General features: G+C 41.1%; 1 protein-coding gene across 7 annotated transcripts in view; it reads left to right on the top strand.

The window, feature by feature from the left end:
- PPP2R5E (protein phosphatase 2 regulatory subunit B'epsilon) overlaps window positions 1-18,143 on the top strand; it is a 141,259-nt gene that overhangs the window by 80,994 nt on the left and 42,122 nt on the right. For all 7 annotated transcript variants that reach the window (XM_036253197.1, XM_036253203.1, XM_036253187.1 and 4 more), the window contains one exon: window positions 14,561-14,662. In XM_036253197.1, the coding sequence (XP_036109090.1) occupies window positions 14,561-14,662 (102 nt within the window). The remainder of the gene's footprint in view (window positions 1-14,560; window positions 14,663-18,143) is intronic.

Below are 18,143 nucleotides of genomic sequence, written 5' to 3'. Positions count from 1 at the left end.
CCTTTTCGTTGTCTTCCTGGGTCAGTAGTACAAACAGACCTGGGCTGAGTCTTGTTACTTTATTCAGCTGTGATCTTGGATAATCTTAACCCTCTTAAGCTTGTTTACCCCCGCTATAACTTTGTAAGGTTGTTGCGATGTCATTATTATTATTATCATTACTCATGGCACCACGTCTACCACTTCTGCTAGACTTTACTTTTCTTTTGATAGATTAATCAGTTTTTCTAGTTACAATGAAGTCTTGCTAGCCTGAAAGCTTTTTTGTCTCTTCAAGGTGCCTTCCATATTTTTTCTCTGACTGTTGGTTTTAAACTTTATTCTCTCTGGGAAATTTTATTTTCAAAAAATTTTTTGGAGGACCCTGTAAAGCTGTGTGCCTGTGTGTAAAATTATATGTGCATGTATATACATATGTTGCCCTTAGTTAACATAAATAAAATTCTTCTTCATATACTTTTATATTCATGTCCCTGGTATGTTAATAATTTACCATTTCTGTCCTGCAAACATTCTCTCTTAGGGAATCTGACCGGGATTTTAATGTGTTTAGTTTTTATTCAAATGTGCTAAGGAGCGGGGTTTTTATTTTATTTTATTTTTTTCTAAGGAAGCAGTTGAGCTACTTATCATTGTTACTTGTTTCATTTGCAAGCTGTAGTCCTTCTGTCTTAACTGCTTTACAGATTGTTCAGAGTTTTCAATATACTTAAAACTGTTTGACAGCTGTGACTTGTCTACCGCTGATCTGTCCAATACTATGACCTCACTGAGAGAAGACTCCTCCCACCGTCCCCTCTGTGTTCCAAGCTGGCCAGGGAATTTTGCAGAATAAGTTACAGTACTGCGTTCAAGTTCTGGTTTCTTTTCTCCTACCATTTAATTTAACCTTGAAACTGGAAGTGTGGTTATAGGTAGAAACAATACTTCTAGAAAAATCTATCAAGGAAATGGAAGATAAAATGATCGGCAAATATTGCCTATGGTATATGCCAGCGAGTCTTGGATAATTTCAGCACTTGGTGCTGGTTTATATGGTTCATCCGTCTCCGTACTGAGGAGAGACAGAACTGAGAGAGAGGGAATGATTTATGGGTGGATTCTCTCAGGAAACAAAGCTGGTTACACCACAGTGTACGAAGGAGAAGAGGTGTGTCCCCGCTGTGGACTGCTCAGAGACAGTATGCTTGAGGCAAGGATGTGGGGAGAAAACAACGAGCAGGTCATTTTCAGGAGGTGGTTGGCTACTGACCAATGTCAATAGCCAAATTTGATCTGTGGACGAGAACAAGAAATATGCTGTCCAGTGACTTCTGCGGAGGAAGTTGCCTCTGGAAAGTGGGGATAAGACAAAGGACTTTAGAGTAAAAATTCCTTTACAGTGATGACAGAAGGTGGGGTTTGGCCGAGCGGGGGAGAAGGGGAAACGGGAGTCCAGGCCTAAGGCAGTGCGCAGGGCATCGCAGGGTAGCTGGGGCTGACACACAGAAGAGAGTGTTTCTGAATAAAATAGGACTGGTTATAACGTCTTGGGAAGTTTGAGAACAGGTTTATTTCCCCCTAAAATGGATAAGCAAGCTATATTGGAGAAGATGATGTTTCTTGACACTTCAGAAATGCAGGTAACAAATAGTGAGTGGGGGCTAGACAGTGTTCGGTACTCAGTGGGCTCCTTTGAAATGCTGTGGAATTTCCCCTCCTGAAGAAGCCACGGCCGTTATGAGAAGAGGGTAGAACACTCTGGAATAATGTCGGCCTCTTCCTCTTGTGGGACTGTTGGCTTTTTCTCTTAGAAAAGTTAAGAGAAAGTCTGGAAAGCAGAGTTTTATATTTGTGCTGACATAGGTACTGAGTGGGGAGTCTGTTGTGTCCTATTCTGGAAGGTAGGAGTAGTTCTTTGAGGGATAAAATAATCGGAAGGCAGTGATCTTGAAATGCACATTTACAGTGGAGGCTAGCAGGGCTGGTGGACAGCTCTCCCTCGGGTCCTCTCGGTTTCTTTCTGGGGAACATAACAGCCCCACTCCTGCCTTCCCCCAGGATGAGGCGGCGTGGAGGGCGGCATGGAGGTCGGGAGGGAGGCCTGTCTGCCCTGCCCTCCCGCGGGGCCTGCTTTGCTCACTTTATGAAGCAGTGCCAGCAGGTAAGGAGTCCTGTTAGTCTGTGGGCAGATGTAGTTCGGGTGTGTGTTCGTTTTCATTTCCTATCGGCTGGCTTGGGGCTTTGTTGTACTAATGAAGGGCCGCAGAGACAGACAGACAGACAGACACACTTTGTGGGACAGTGCCGGTTTGGGCAGGGTTTCCTGTTTATTTTTAGTGATCACAAGTAGCACATATTCAATAGCCAGAAATGTGTGTCAGGAGCCTCAAGTCTTTGAGAGCACACGCACGTGTTTTAATTCAGAATTCACGCTTTTCTTTCAGTATTAGCTGATTTTGAGCCATAAAGTGGTCAAAGCAGATGTTAGAATATGTGCTCTCGAAAAAGCCCTGTATTGTTACTGTTTTATCAACTTTTGCACTCTGGTTCTTGCAGAAATCACTTATTTTCCTTTCTGGATTTTAGGACCTGCAGTCCACGCACAGTGAAAGGTAGCAAACACCCGCCTCAGGCCAGCCTGTGGGGGCCGGGTGCTTGACTGGACGCAGCAGGGCCTGCTCTGCACTTAGTGCAGTGATCACTGGGACTGTTGCAGTGGTTACACCGCTAGTCTCGGATTCCAGGATTTAATATCAACAGTCTTCACTGCTACATTCCCAGTTTTGGAGACAGTACAATGTAGTTTCTCTGTGTGAAATATTATTTCCCTGCAATGGTTTTGTATGGGGATAACAGATTGGAGAAAATTAATTTAACATTGCCATCACCATTTTAGAGGGTGAAAAGTTGCCTGCTATTTTCAGCAAAGTTTAATCTTGAAATAGGAGCCCAATGGAGTAGAGGGTTCATGGTTGGAATTTGTGCGTAATAAGGTGGGGAGACAGGGATGGGTCTAGGTTACAGAGGTCTTGGCAAGCTAAGTGGAAGAGGTTAGGCTTAACCTTGTAGACAGCAAGCAGGAAGTTGTTAAGGTTTTTGAACAGGAGATGAAATGTATATGATATTCTTGTATTTCTTTCTCTAGCTCCCACAAAGAAAGTCTGTACCCTTCTGCCAGCTCCCTTAAGGAGGTATAGGTTGGCAGATTTAGCCCAGGATGGCCAATCGCAGAAGGCTGTTGTACTCGTCTTGTCAGATGGTGGCAAAGGAAGAGGAAATGGAGAATATGGAAAAGGATCCCCCCATCTCCTATATTTTTTCCATGCGCTTAGGAAAGAAGCTCACGCACACACACGAAAACCAGAGGAAAAACTCACCCGTAGTTTCATTATTTAAATTCAATCAGTGTTCACATTTTGGCCAATTTTCTCCTAGTTTTATGTTTTATGAGGTTTCCCCCTTAAATTAGAAATTTTAGATAGACTTAGCATGCAATACAATTTTAAGAACAGGTCTTAGGCAGTGAATGTTCAACAAACTTAACAGTTTTATCCACTCATATAACCAAGATCTAGAACACTGCCATCACCCAAGAAAATTTCCGTGTGCCCTTTCCTGTTTTTCCTTGTTAAAATGCTTTCTAATCTTATATATATATATGTGTGTGTGTATAAATTTTTGGATTCCTTATTATTTCCTTAGTATTATGATGTAAACATACTTTTATATTGTTAAATATCTTTTTAAAACATCATTCTCATGGTTGCCTAATATACCACTGTGTGGATGTGCCACTGTTTACTTAACTGTTTTCCCATTTTGGGACATTTAAACTGTTCCCAAATTTCCACTATTAAAATTAACACCACCATTAGCACTAAAGAGACACTGTGAAGGACTAAGTAACACGCCGTGTTGAGAAGTTGCAGAAAGCAGATGAAGGAGAGGGAGCGTCTCCACAGGGTTAGACAGAATTGGGAAGGTGAGAATAGAATTCTCTTTAGGGGGACGTGGAGGTCAAAGAGAATGAGATTGGTTTTGACTAGATTGAATTTGAGATCTAGTGAGATGTCAGAACTGCTCTGTATGCAACTGGAAGTTAAGGAACTAAGACATTTATGTGGCCTAGAAACAGAAGTCACGGTAGAAAAGGTGACAGAGAACTGAGTATTGCGAGGAGAGCATCGAGCCAGGATTCAACCTTGCTTTGCTTTGAGTTTTAGTGCTGATTTATTTTGAGATTTGTTTACTTGTTCATTGGGTGAAGTGATGACTTTGAGGCATTCATTTGACTTCTGTATACAGTATCTCAAGATCCAGAATGTACTTTACCCTCCGTTTTGTTTCACACTAGGACCTAATGTGGTTGGTGCTAATTCTGAGAAAGAAACCTGATGTGAGGATCTCTCACATCGCCCTGGCTAAGGTCAGAGCAGCTGTTCTTCGGTTTTCTTGTGGTTCTTCTGGACTCTTTCCCATTAAAATGGGATTGGTACATTTGCATAAGAAAATGAAATTATTTGAATGAGCAGAATTTACTGGACAATAGAAGAAATAATTTAATAGGAAATAATGACTTTTGAGTAAATAGAGGGATTGGACACATGCATATGTTTACTACTTTTGCCTCCTGAAACCCCACAAAAATTACTGAAAAGTAATAAAACTCACAGGAGCAAAGAAAATGCAGATGATATGTCAGAATCAACATTTTGGAAACTAGAAAGCGAATGAACTGGTGGGCTCTCCCTTGGCCCATCAGAGCAGCTGACTCCTAAGCAGCAGTGAAGTAGCCAGTGGCACCTTGTTAACTCCAGGAAGTTCAGAAAGATACCTTTCAAAGTAAAGGTGCTTGGGGGCAAGAATAGGAGACTTCGTGGAAAATTTGTATAAGAAGTCACTGGCCCGGCTGGTGTGGCTCAGTGGTTGAGTGTTGACCCATGTGCCAAGAGGTCGCTGGTTCGATTCCAGGTCAGGGCACATGCCCAGGTTGTGGGGGGCATGCAGGAGGCGGCCAGTCAATGTTCTCTCTCATTGATATTTCTGTCTCTTCCTCTCCCTCAAAAAAAAAAAATCAATCAATCAATTAAAAAAATTTAAAAAAAAACAACACAAAAGAAGTAGCTAGAACTCTTGATCCTGTCTTGTTCCCTCAAAACCAGGCAGCCAGGTGACTGCTTCTCCCAAATCCCAGCAAAAAACTGAAGGTCTGTTCTCTGGAGAGGCCAAACTGGAGGGAGTCTGGACTCTCAGGGACATTAGGCACAGCCGAGAGCAGTGGGCACTTTCTGAAAGCAGGAGTACACTGAAAGGGGACAACCCCCACCCTCTCTTCCTTTTAGCTCCCAGATCTCTTGCCTCTAGGGATTTTGACTAGATGATTCTTCTCTGGAGGGGAAAAACCTAAAGGCCCCAATTACAGGGAGTTTCTAGGGGGTGAAAGAGTGATGGTAGTACGGGAAAGCCCAGCCAGTCTCACTTCAGGCAGACCTGTACTCAGCACCACCTTTGCACACAGAGTTCCCATTCGGAATGCCTGGATGTGGCGCTGTCAGAGCACAGATTTTCTGGTGTGACTCTTCTCTCCAGACACTATCCTGACAACATTAGTACTACCAGTTAGTTTTGACCTTTATATAAATGTACATGGAGAGGGCTCAGTTCAAATGTCTTCCTCTTTCCCTTGCAGCTCCCCTCACATCCCCCAATTTCTTTTCCTGCCTTTGTGGCAGGCACGTCTGTCATCTGATAGGCTTGTGATAGGTCAAAGACAGGTCTTTTTGCCTCCTTATAACTGAGTGTTGATATTATGTATCAGAACTGTACCTTGTATTTGCATTTGATCTGTATTCAGATTCTGTTGCTCTGTTCTTGATCTGTCATGGACAGATTCCTTTTCATCTGTACAGTTGTCAGTGCTCTGATCGTCTAGAAACTGAACGTCTAAAATAGCAATTTTCCATCTTTTTCATTCACGGCACACATGAGCTAATTACTGAAGTTCTGTGGCACACCCCAAAAAGTAATTGTATTTTTGCCAGTCTGACAAAAAATATAGGTATAATTTGATTCACCCACACCAGATGGCTGTTGTTGTGTTGGCTGTTGTCACTTTTTTTTTATTTGACAATCTATGGGAAAAGAGTTCGGTACCCCTGACTAAATAGTGAGGTACTGCATGTTTTAAAAATTCTTGCGGTGCACCCATTGAAAATCCCTGGCCTAAAGGGATCAAATTATTTTCAGAAATAATCATTATATGTTAAATTTACTTACACCAATTGAGCATAACAATTATCAACTCAGTGTTGCTACCACCACCACCACCAGCAGCAATAACAATGAAAACAGATTTTTTAAAGTATATATACCTGGCCGGTTTGGCTCAGCGGTTGGAGCGTCTGCCTGCGGTCCGGAGAGACCCGGGTTCGGTTCCCGCTAAGGACACGTACCTCGGTTGCAGTTTGTCCCCGGCCCTGGTTGGTCGTGCGGGTGGCGGCCACTCGATGTGTCCCTTTCACATCGATGTTTCCCTCTCTCTCTCTTCCTCTCTCTCCCTCCCACTCTATCTGTACAAAAAATGGAAAAATGTCCTCGGGTGAGGATAAAAAAATAAATAAATAAATAAAATAAAGTATATATAAATCTGAACAGTGTGTATACCTAGTAGATTTTTTTTGTTTGTTTTTGTTTTTGTTTTAATCCTTGCCCAAGGACATTTTTCCATTTTTTGTTCAGATATAGTGGGAGGGAAAGAGAGGAAGAGAGAGAGAGAGAGGAACATTGACGTGAAAGGATCACATTGAGTGGCTGCCTCCCGTACGACCCAACCAGGGCCTGGGACAAACTGCAACCAAGGTACGTGCCCTTAGTGGGAACCGAACCCAGGTCTCTCTGGACCGCAGGCTGATACTCTAACCGCTTAGCAAAACCGGCCAGGGCTACCTAGTAGATTTTGAAAGAAATATTTGATACAGGAAATATAAGTAAAAATGATGACATCCCTTTGAGATAGGAAGAGTACATGCTCAAGTTTCTATTTAATTTTGTTTTTTAAATTTTGTTGCATATTTTAAAATTCTAATTGGACAATATAAATTTTAAACTTCCCTTTTTTGTTTTTTTTTGTTCTTTCTTTTCTTCCACTGATTGTTAAGCATCTTTCATCATTTCAAAATGTCCCTTCTGGCCCTGTCCAGTTTGGCTGAGTGATTAGAGCTTCAGCCTTCTGACCAAAGAGTTTTGGGTTCAAGTCTCGTCAAGGGCATGTACCTCTGTTGAGGTTTGGTCCCCGGCCCTTGTGTGGGAGGCGACCAGTTGACACCCCCCCCCCCTTTCTCTCTCCCACTCTATCTGAAGATAAATGTATCCTCCAGTGAGGATTAAAAATAGATAAATAAACAAACAAATAAATAAAATGTTTCTTCTCTTTTATTTCAGAAATCAGCTTTAATAGAAACTGACTGCTATGTTCTAAAAAGCCCTGCTAATGCGGATTTAAAATAATTACAGTGAATGTGTAACAATAGGTTGTAGTCATTAGCTTTAGAAATCTTTTAAATCCTCCTCTAGATTTTTAGATATTGTAAAACAAACCTCACAATAGTCACAAGCGCATGTTTCTTAGTCATGTGTAGACAATGCGCCCGGTCTTTGGTTTTGGTTCGCTGAATATTTTCTCGCAAAGCTGGTTTTATGATGAAAGTCTGGACAGCCTTGCTGGAGCACTTGACCACACCTGTGCATCACAATATTTTAGCCCGTATTGTGTTGCTGAGACCTGTACTTGTGGCAAACAAAAGCATTGTTTTGGCTCAAGGAATCATATTCAGCTCAAGTGAACCTGTTTAGAATACAGTTGGCCCTCGTTTATCGCGGTTAATCAGTTCCAGACTCTACCACAATAAATGAATTTCGGTGAAGTAAGATGATTTATCCACAGTCGTCTCTCGCCACATCACGCTTTGACTTTTCACGGCTTCACTCCATCGCGGGTTTTTCAAATATAGTATAGTACATAGTAACTTCTGGAAAGTCTTGTCTGAAATTTTTTATTGTGTTGGTAATATTATATTGCAGTGACAGTTACGTATTTATTATCTTATAGAATAAAGTTAGAATTACAGTGCATGGCTCATAATGTAGGAAGTTATACTACTTTCTAATTAAATTGCCACTCTTTATAATAAGGTCTTTATGTTAGAATAAGGGATTTTTCATAAGTTCAGATAACTTTTTTGGTTAATCCTCACCTGAGGATATTTTTCCATTGATTTTTAGATAGAGTGGAAGAGAGGGAGAGAGAGAGAAACATCAGTGTGAGAGAGACACATTGATTGGTTGTCTTCTGAATACCCCTTGGATCGAACCTGCAACCCAGGCATGTGCCCTTGACTGGGAATCAAACCCGTGGCCCTTCAGTCTGCAGGCCGATGCTCTCTAACCACTGAGCAAAACCGGCCAGAGCAAGTTCATATAGCTTTTAAATGGCCATGTTTATTCACATAGATGATGAGGATTTAAAAGACTATATACCTAGTCTGAAGTGGAAACTATGGTAGATTTATTGTGGTAATTAAAAGACATAGTTTGGGCCCTGGCCAGTTTGGCTCAGTTGTAGAGCACTGGCCCGCATACCAAAGAGTCACGGGTTGGGTTCAGGTCAAGGGCACGTACCTTGGTTGCAGTTTGTCCCTGGTCCTGGTCGGGGTTGTGTGGGAGGCACCCAGTCTGTGTTCCTCTCGCGTGGATGTTTTTCTCTCTCTCTCCCTCCCACTCTATCTGAAGATAAATAGAAAAATATCCTCCAGTGAGGATTAAAAAAAAGAAGACATAGTTTGGCTTTAGAAACAAATTACTGATGGAATAAATTGCCAGTTGATTAAATTAAGTCCTAATTGAAAGTTTAAAAATTTTCCCATTTGTTCCCTAATCAGAGCATTAGCTTAAAAGATTTTTATCTGTTCTAAGTCTCTTGAGCATAATTACAGATGTTTTGGGACTTTTCTTCTTGTTTTCATTTATCAAGAGCTATTTGCAATTATTTTATTTTTATTTATTTATTTATTTATTTTAATGCGGTTTCTTTCTTTAAAATTTTTTTTTCTTTATTGATTTTAGAGAAAGAGAAAGGGAGAGGAGGAGGAGAGAGAATGAAACATCGATGAGAGAGAACATTGATTGGCCTTCTCCTGCATGTTCCCCCCTGGGGATTGGGCCGACAACCTGGGCATGTGCCCTGACTGGGAATCGAACTGGCAACCTCTTGGTGCATGGGTTGATGCTCAACCACTGAACCATACTGGCTAGGCTGTAATTACTTTCAAAAGGGATGAGAGTCAGGTTTAGAAGGTCTTTTATCATTGAGACCATTAAGAATTCTTAAATTTGGTGTTACCAAAAGTGACTTGATATTATATGTATGTTGTTTATTATTTATGACTTTTATGTTATAAAACAACACAGCAGGGTATCTAGATATATTTTGTTAAAAGTTTGGTTCTTATTCTTAGAGTTTGAATATTTAATACAAATTCTAGTATGCTTGGAAATAGTCTCTCTTCAAATGTCTGATTTGTAGCCTTAAAGTAAGTTTTGCCTATGTTCACATTTTTTGTTTTACATGTAATTTTTAAAAAAAATTGTATCCATGGTAAATGTTGATGAACTACTCTGAGATTTTCCTATTTTCTTTCAATATTTAGTTTCCTATTTTCTTTCAAGATCTATTTAGATTTATTTGTTGGGCTAACACAAAATATTACGAGAGTAATACATGCTGACCTAGCTTCAACATTACAACTCAGGGATATTATTGAAATTGTTACTTGCATGAGGTCTTGATACAAGTGCTAAGGGAATAATGACACTTTTAAATTTGCTTGTATGTTCCCTAGCATCATTCATTTAGTCCTTTTTTGTTAGAAAGTTTACTTTTTAGATGTAATCTCAAGGAAATTAATTTTATAGATTTGATGTTATTATATTTGTATTTACAGTTTTCTTGCAGTGTTACATAATTGTATGACATTAGTTTCACAGATGAAAGGCCAACTAGTTCATCTGCTTTTATTTCAGAAAGATGACACCTAATCATCTAGAAAGATGATTGTAAAGCAGAATTGATTTAACTTGCCTTGTTATACTATATTAAAAGTGGTTCACTGATCACATTACATGCCTGGCTTACTTAAGCCTTAAATAATGATAATGTTAACAAATATATAACTAACAGAAATTGAAACTATTCATTTAATAGTTTTAAAAAAAAATAATTCTCACTGTCTTATCCTTACTCTCTGTTTTGTTCAGTATTAATCTCAGTAGATATTTATGAGTAGCTTCTAGGTACTAGTCACATTCTGTTCTTTTATAATTTTCTAATAATTTTTCTTAAATACCAGCAACAAAATGTCATCAAAATCATGGTGTACGATGAGTAGTTCTATGGCAATAAAGGGACTGGGGACATTGAGTTGCTTTTTTTTTTTCTGTAGAAATTTAAATAACTTTAAAATTATGAATATTTTAATTAATTAATACTCTTTTTGGTTAAAGCTCACCTGAGGATATTTTTTCCATTGGTTTTTAGAGAGAGTGGTAGGGTGGGTGGGAGAGAGGGAGAGGGAGGGAGAGAGAGAGAGAAAGCAAGTGAGAGAAACATTGATGTGAGAGAAACACATCGATTGGTTGCCTCCTTGCATGCACCAAGAGACTGAACCTGCAATACAGGCATGTGCACTTGACTGGGAATGGAACCTGTGACCCTTTGGTCCATGGACCAGCGCTCTAATCGCTGAGCCAAACCAGCCAGGGCAAAACATATGAATATTTTTATTATTTTTTAATTATTATTTTTTTTATCCTCACCCGAGGACATTTTTCCAATTTTTGTTCAGATAGAGTGGGAGGGAGGGAGGGAGGGAGGGGGGGAGAGAGAGAGAGAGAGAGAGAGAGAGAGAGAGAGAGAGAGAGAGAGAGAAAGGAAGAGAGAAACATCGACGTGAAAGGGACACATCGAGTGGCTGCCTCCCGCATGACCCAAGCAGCCTGGGACAAACTGCAACCAAGGTACGTGCCCTTAGTGAGAACCGAACCCGGGTCTCTCTGGACCGCAGGCCGATGCTCTAACCGCTGAGCCAAACTGGCCAGGGCCATATCAATATTTTTAAATAATGAGTTGTATTTTGATGTTGCATGTCAAAAGTAATAAGTTGTTTATTGTCAAAGCCTGGTGACCATACACCTAAACACCTCTTCCTCTATCACTTAGTGGGCTATGCACTTGGGAACCTTTTAGTCCTTTCGTCCACATCTGGCCAAGACATTGAAATTTATTTCTTTGCGCCATAGTTAACAGTAATCAGCAGTAAACTAAAAAGGTGAAAAAATGAGAGCAGCCAATCCCTCAAAGCAAGCAGCTGCCAGCCCCCGTGCCTGTGGCAGATCCCCTTCCTCTCCGTCCCCAGCATGCTGCAGCGCCGCTCCTGGCCACACCGACTTGTATCCACTCGGTGTTCTCAGAGTTACTGTTGTTTTAGGGTTGTCAGATTTAGCAAATAAAAGCACAGGGTGCCTGGTTACATGTGAATTTACAGTAAACAACAAATATTTTTTTAGTCTAAGTGTGACCATGTGATATATGGGACATAACTTGAGCTAAAAATTATTTATGTGAAATTCAGATTTGTCTGACACTCTCAGTTGTTTCCATTGATTGTATATTAGGTGCTAGGCATTCAGAAATTCGAAAGGAGTCCTTAAGAGACTCCAAATCTAATTGGGGGAGATAAGAAGGGGTGGGAGGAACAGGAACGCCAGAGACTGTTAGAGTCATCAAGATGTTTGGTGATGGGGGTCTGAACCAGACGGCAGGAACGAAGAGATTGTTATATGTTCCTGTTAATGCTGAGCGAGGTCATCAGCTTATATCTGAATGCCCTCAGGTAGGTAAACAGTTTGGGTGCCATTGAGGGCCACTAGCAGGCCAAGAACCCAGGAAGAAGATTACGGCAAAGGAGAGGAGAAAATGAAAGTAATAAAAATAATGAAAAGAAATGGGATGGGGAAGGTTATATTAGAGGAAAAAGAGATATGAAGACGTCTTCGCGGGTAGGGTGGGGCGGTGTGCCAGAGGAAGGACCCCGGCAGCCCCTGCCTGGTGTGGCACCTGCTGCTTGAACGCTCGTGAGCTCTTTGAGCCTCACTTTTCTTGTTTGTGAGAAGAAGGTGCTGGATGCAGTAGTCTCGAACATGATCTGGTCCTGGAAGCTACTCCGTGGAGCCCCTAATCTTAGGTTTTCTATTTGATTTTAATACCTGTGTCTCCCATTCCCCTAACCTTGCTTTCTGTCCTACGGTCACGGACTGGAGGTCAGGCCAGGGCCTTCAGGCTTTTCGTTTGATTCCAGCAGTCAGTGTTTATTGTAATGTCTTTAATATGAAAATGAGTTAAACTACCTCGAAGATTTATTTCTTAAACTTTTTTCTTTTGCATTGATACCAGTGTAGATTAAAATAGTTGAAAAATAAATCCTTCTAATATATTTAAAAATGTTCTTTTGTTCATTTTTGATAATCTGTTTCTACATGAATAAAATAGAAGAGTCAGGGCGAGAGCCTCATCTATTTAAATATGTTACAGAGACGCTTTGTGACTTGAGAAATACCTGGATGCGTTTTAACCTAGCCACATAGGCTCTTCACAGGACTGCTACATGGTGGGGGTGATGCTGGGAGCTACGTGTGGTCATGATGTGTTTGCATCCTAGATACTGCTTGCTCCTTTAACACATTCCTAACTGGATCTCTGGTCTTCCCACCAAAACAAACAAACAAAGAAACCTTTTTCCTTTCTGAACTATCATCATCTTGGGTAAATGGCCTTAAATCTATGACTCATTCTTGGTTCTTTCCTTTCCTTCATCCTATATATCCAAGTCAGCAGTATATATATTGAATTGATCTATTTCTGTCTGTCCTTGGTCATCGTCCTAGTTCAAACCATTATCATCTCTTACTACATTACTTTTGTGTGTGTGTGTTAATCTTCACCCGAGGATATTTTTCCATTGCTTTTTAGTTAGAGTGGAAGGGAGGGAGAGAGGGAGACAGAGAGAGAGACACATCGATTGGCTGCCTCCCGCATAACCCTGACGGGCCAGGGATCGAACTGCAGCCTAGGTACATGCCCTTGACCGGGAATCAAACCCGAGACCCTTCAGTCCTCGGGCCGCAGGCTGACGCTCTAACTGCTGAGTGAAACTGGCCAGGGCTCTCTTATTACTTTCTCAGGTTTCTGACTTGTTTCCTTCCTGTTTGTTCTATACATAGCTCCAGAGTCATTTTTTTTATAAAGCAAAAATCAAGTCATGTCACTTCTCTATTTAGCTTCCTATGGCACTTATATAAAATCGAATCTCCTTTCCATGGCTTACACATCTGGGCTCAGTTTCCTAGCTGGGAAATTGGGATAATCTGACTTTAACTAGAATATAAGCTCTATGAGGGCACAGATTTTTATCTGCTATTTTCCTAGCACCTAGAACAGAGTGTTCACATGCATAAGGAGCACTTAAATACTGTTGAATGAATAAACATATTTAGATTATATGGGCTCTCAAAAGCCTGTCTTCTTCCCTTTTTCAGATCAGCATATTAAAGCTTAGTATTTCCTACTTTATATAGAAAGTCCAGCAGAGGCTTCTGGTACAGTATCTCTTTGCTTTTTCTTTATTGCTTTCTACACATATAAGCAGCCCCCCATTTTATTCTTTAGATCTGAATGAATGTTTGGAGATACTTAGGATACTTAGAAGACGATAAGTGAGTAAATAGGGCAAGAAATAGAATAAAAATTGAAAAGGAACCTGAGAATAATAGCAACAGCATTTAATAATGAGCATTTTACTATAGAAATCTCAGAATATATATAGAAATAGTATAATGAATCCCCATCTCGTCATCACCCAGTTTCAGCAGTTCCAACTCCTGGCCATTCTTCGAGCAACAAGCATTTAATTTGGAAATTGCCTATGGTAGAGGCATGCCTGGTTTATAGAGGTTTGTACCTTACCCTGGGCTTGTTATTATTTTGTATACCGACCGAGAACAGATTGGTATGATTTTAAACATGTTAGGAAAGTTCTGAAATTTCACCCTTAGTTCAACTGTAAACTGTGAAAAAGCCTGAGAAGGGAACTACATGTAAACCATTAGCAGTTATTTATAGCTTAGTGTAAATTGGTTAATTAGAAGCCTGCTTGACTGGTAAGTGACCAGAAGCCGGCTTTGATGGAAGGTATGCAAGCGCAGGGACCTGCGGCGGGAATGACAGAAGCACAGGGTGACACAGAAGCGCAGGAGTGCTGTTCGAGAGGATAGAAGGTGCTGCTTTGACGCTTTCCAGCTTTGCCTGGTCGTGGTCCCCACCTCAAAGCCTGTAGAAAGAGGGCCCCATTCCAGTTTGGTGGTGCTCCTGTCGTTGGTGGTCTGGGTTCCCTTTGGCTGGCCGCAAAGGCCCGGTGTAAGGCTGCCCAGGAGGTGCTTCCAGCTAACTCTGCTGCCTGTTTATTTTTAGGTATCATGCAATATATTCAGAACTCTCCCTCCTAGTGACAGCAATGAATTTGATCCAGAAGAAGATGAACCTACCCTTGAGGCATCGTGGCCACATTTACAGGTACTTCGAACTACCATTTATTATAAAAGAAACATCTGTAACAAAAATAAATAAATTAAAAAAAGATAAAACACCAGTGTTTCAAAAAGAAAGAAAGATCCATTAACTTATTAGCCGATTAGCATGGGAATTTCTTGAAGGCCTTTATTTGCTAAGAAATCAAATTACAGTACAGAAATGGGAAGCTAGAGAATGCCTGTTCTGTTTCTTCTTGATCATTAGGATGCCAAAGGAGTAAACTGATGTTTCAGGGCAGTGCTCCGGTGTGGACCCTCCCTTGTTGCAAGTCCACCCGGCAGTTCTTACTCTTTTATTAGAGTTCCTGTGTGAACCCTGCCCGCCAAAGCTCGAGCAAGAACAGAACTGCTTTCACATTAATATTAGTTAGATGTGATTAGGTCACAGAGTACGCATCTCATTTTCAGCAGTGGGTAGCCTGGGGACTTGTATGCCTGTCTTCATGATAACCACGAATGTCTTTCTTTAGCCTGGAAGGGCAAAAGCAAACTGCGACAGCTGTTTCAAAGTGTTGTGTGAAGGAGCCGCGGCCGAGGGAAAGCATGTGTGATGGCCAGTTTTGTATCTGGACAAATCAGGGCCATCCCTACATCTCCTTTCGCAGCACTAGGCCCATCTGTGTTGTCTTTACTTATTCACACTGGTTACTTTCCATACTCCTCTCCTGGCCGTCTTCTCTAGACCAACATTTCTCAAAGAACAGAACAAGGAAGTTTAATGTAATGAACCCCAAAGTCAGACTGCCCTCAGAGGCTAGTCCTCCAAGAAGTAGCAAGGAGGGAAAGGATGGACGAGGAGGAATATAACCGTGTACATCTTTACCTCCAGGCAGAATCCACTGCATCTTTGCAGCTGTGCTCGTGGCTACTAGTTGATTTTCTGAAACGCAGAGAACTGTACAGCAGGAAAATAAGGCCTAGAGACATTCTAAGGGTTTATTTTTTCCTCCACTTCAGAATTTTTGACGTAAATTTGCCACATTCCCTGTCCGCTTTGACATCTCAAGGTGCTACAGATATACATGTATGCTGTTCCTAGTTATGTAAGAGTTTTCAGGGGCTCCACTCTCAACTCTTATCCAGGCATGTTATATATATATATTTCTCCTAGTAATGCCAAGATTGCGTATATTAATTAAATCGCTGTAGTTGATTTATATCTTAGATTTTTTTTTTAAAGGTGCTAGACATACCATCTACAATCTAAGAAATTTGCAAAACTATTAGTGTTTTACATGTGACAAAAATTTAAAAAAAGAATTACTCTTTTGAATGGGTGGACTTGTTGTCATGTCTTAATCTTTTTTTTTTTTTTTTTATCCTCACCCGAAGATATTTTTCCATTTTTTGTACAGATAGAGTGGGAGGGGGAGAGAGAGAGAAACATCGACGTGAAGGGACACATCGAGTGGCTGCCACCCGCACGACCAACCAGGGTCGGGGACAAACTGCAACCGAAGTACGTGCCCTTAGCGGGAACCGAACCCGGGTCTCTCCGGACGGCAGGCCGACGCTCTAACCGCTGAGCCAAACTGGCCAGGGCCATGTCTTAATCTTTAAAAAAATTTTTTTCCTTTATTGATTTTTTTTTTTTTTTTTCAGAGAGAGAGGAAGTGAGAGGGAGAGGGAGAGAGAAACATCCATGAGAGAGAACGTCGATTGGCACTCCTGCATGTTCCCAACTGGGGATTGGGCCCACAACCTGGGCATGTGCCCTGACCAGGAATCGAACTGACAACCTCTTGGTGCATGGGTTGATACTCAACCACTGCGCCACACTGGCTGGACTTATGCCTTAATCTTAATGTTTATAGAATTGCATTGTAGTCTGGAAAAAAATTTTAGAACAAAACAAACAAAAAAAGATAATCCCTTCAGGGAAGTTCCACATCTATGGTAGAAAAGACAGGAAAAGTGATGTCTTTAAAGCTTTAACATCCCAAAGAAGAGACAGCAGACTACTCTTGCCATTTGCAAGAGGTTTTTTTTTTTTAATCCTCACCTGAGGACTTTTTTTTTTTCCATTTTTTGTTCAGATAGAATGGGAGAGAGAGAGAAAGGGACACGTGAAAGGGACACATCGAGTGGCTGCCACCCACACGACCAACCAGGCCTGGGGACAAACTGCAACTGAGGTACATGGAACTTAGTGGGAACCGAACCCGGGTCTCTTGGGACCATGGGCCGATGCTCTAACCGTTGAGCCAAACCGGCCAGGGCGCAAGAGGTTTTTTAATACTCTAAAAATATGATCACCGTAGATATGTTTCCCCTGAAGTACAATAAAGTTTTCCTCAATATTTTAGTTAATCCTTCTTAAGCTTAATGACTCTGAAATACAGGACCAAATTTAATTAATTTATTTTTAATATTCACCCAAGGATATTTTTTATTTATCTTCGGATAGAGTGGGATGGAGGGGGAGAAAGAGAGAGAGAGAGAGAGAGGGAGAGAGAGAATGAAACATCTATGTGAGAGGGACACATTAACTGATTGCCTCCCGCACGACTCCAACCAGGGCCTGGGTCGAACCACAACCAAGATAGGTGCCCTTGACCGGAATCAAACCCTCGACTCTTTGGTCCGAGGGCCGATGCTCTAATTGCTGAGCCAAACTGACCAGACTAAAGCTACTGTCTAGATTCTGCCACCACAGAATCTCTGGCTCACACCACATCATTACTACGGGAACGTGAACCATTAGTTCATCTTAAACTCTAAAACCAAAGCAACAGTGAGGAGCGATGCTGAGACTTTACCCTTTTGGATATATAAATTGTATTCAAAATAGGCTGGTTTTGTCTGTGTCGACATCCTGTTCAAACTACAATCCTCTCATTTCTTCTTTAGCTCAGGGGCAAATGTGACTAATGCTGGATCAGGTAAAGGAAACCTCTTAAAACCCACAAATCAACCTTTGTTTATGGTACTAAAGATTAATTCAGTAGGTATATCCTTGCCCTCACCATTATTGCTTTATGGAAGTCTTTGTACAGGCTCCTGACTTGGGTCAAGAATCCTGTGTGTCCTCTGAATATTCTGACTCCACAAATCAGTCCCCATTCCTTTCACTGATAGGTGCTTTTAGTTCTGACAGGAGCTCTCATTGACTGTTTCAGAAACCTCCTTTTCCATTCAAGATAGGTCATTCACGCTGTCGTGATTCATCACCAAATTTACATTTCACTTTTTAATTGATCAGACAATATATTTTTTCTCCCACTTTTTCTTAGACCTTTTCAGTTTTTCTTTCTTTTTTTAATTTAAAGATAGATAGAGAGAGAGAGAGAGATGAAGAAAATGGCTGAGCTGCAAGTTCAAGTCTTTTCACCTTTTCTTAGCTCCGGCATTAGCAGTGTGCTGCTGCTTTTTGGATCACATTTACAAGGAAGCCAGGGTTTCAAATGACCACCCATTCACCACATCTCAGTGCACTTGTGTTGCTTTCTGAGATGAGCTGGTTG

Source organism: Molossus molossus, unplaced genomic scaffold (assembly GCF_014108415.1).
Source record: "Molossus molossus isolate mMolMol1 unplaced genomic scaffold, mMolMol1.p scaffold_m16_p_1, whole genome shotgun sequence".
NCBI classification, from domain to species: domain Eukaryota; kingdom Metazoa; phylum Chordata; class Mammalia; order Chiroptera; family Molossidae; genus Molossus; species Molossus molossus.
Note: the sequence above shows the minus strand (reverse complement) of the source record. Positions and strands in the feature narration are given on the sequence as shown.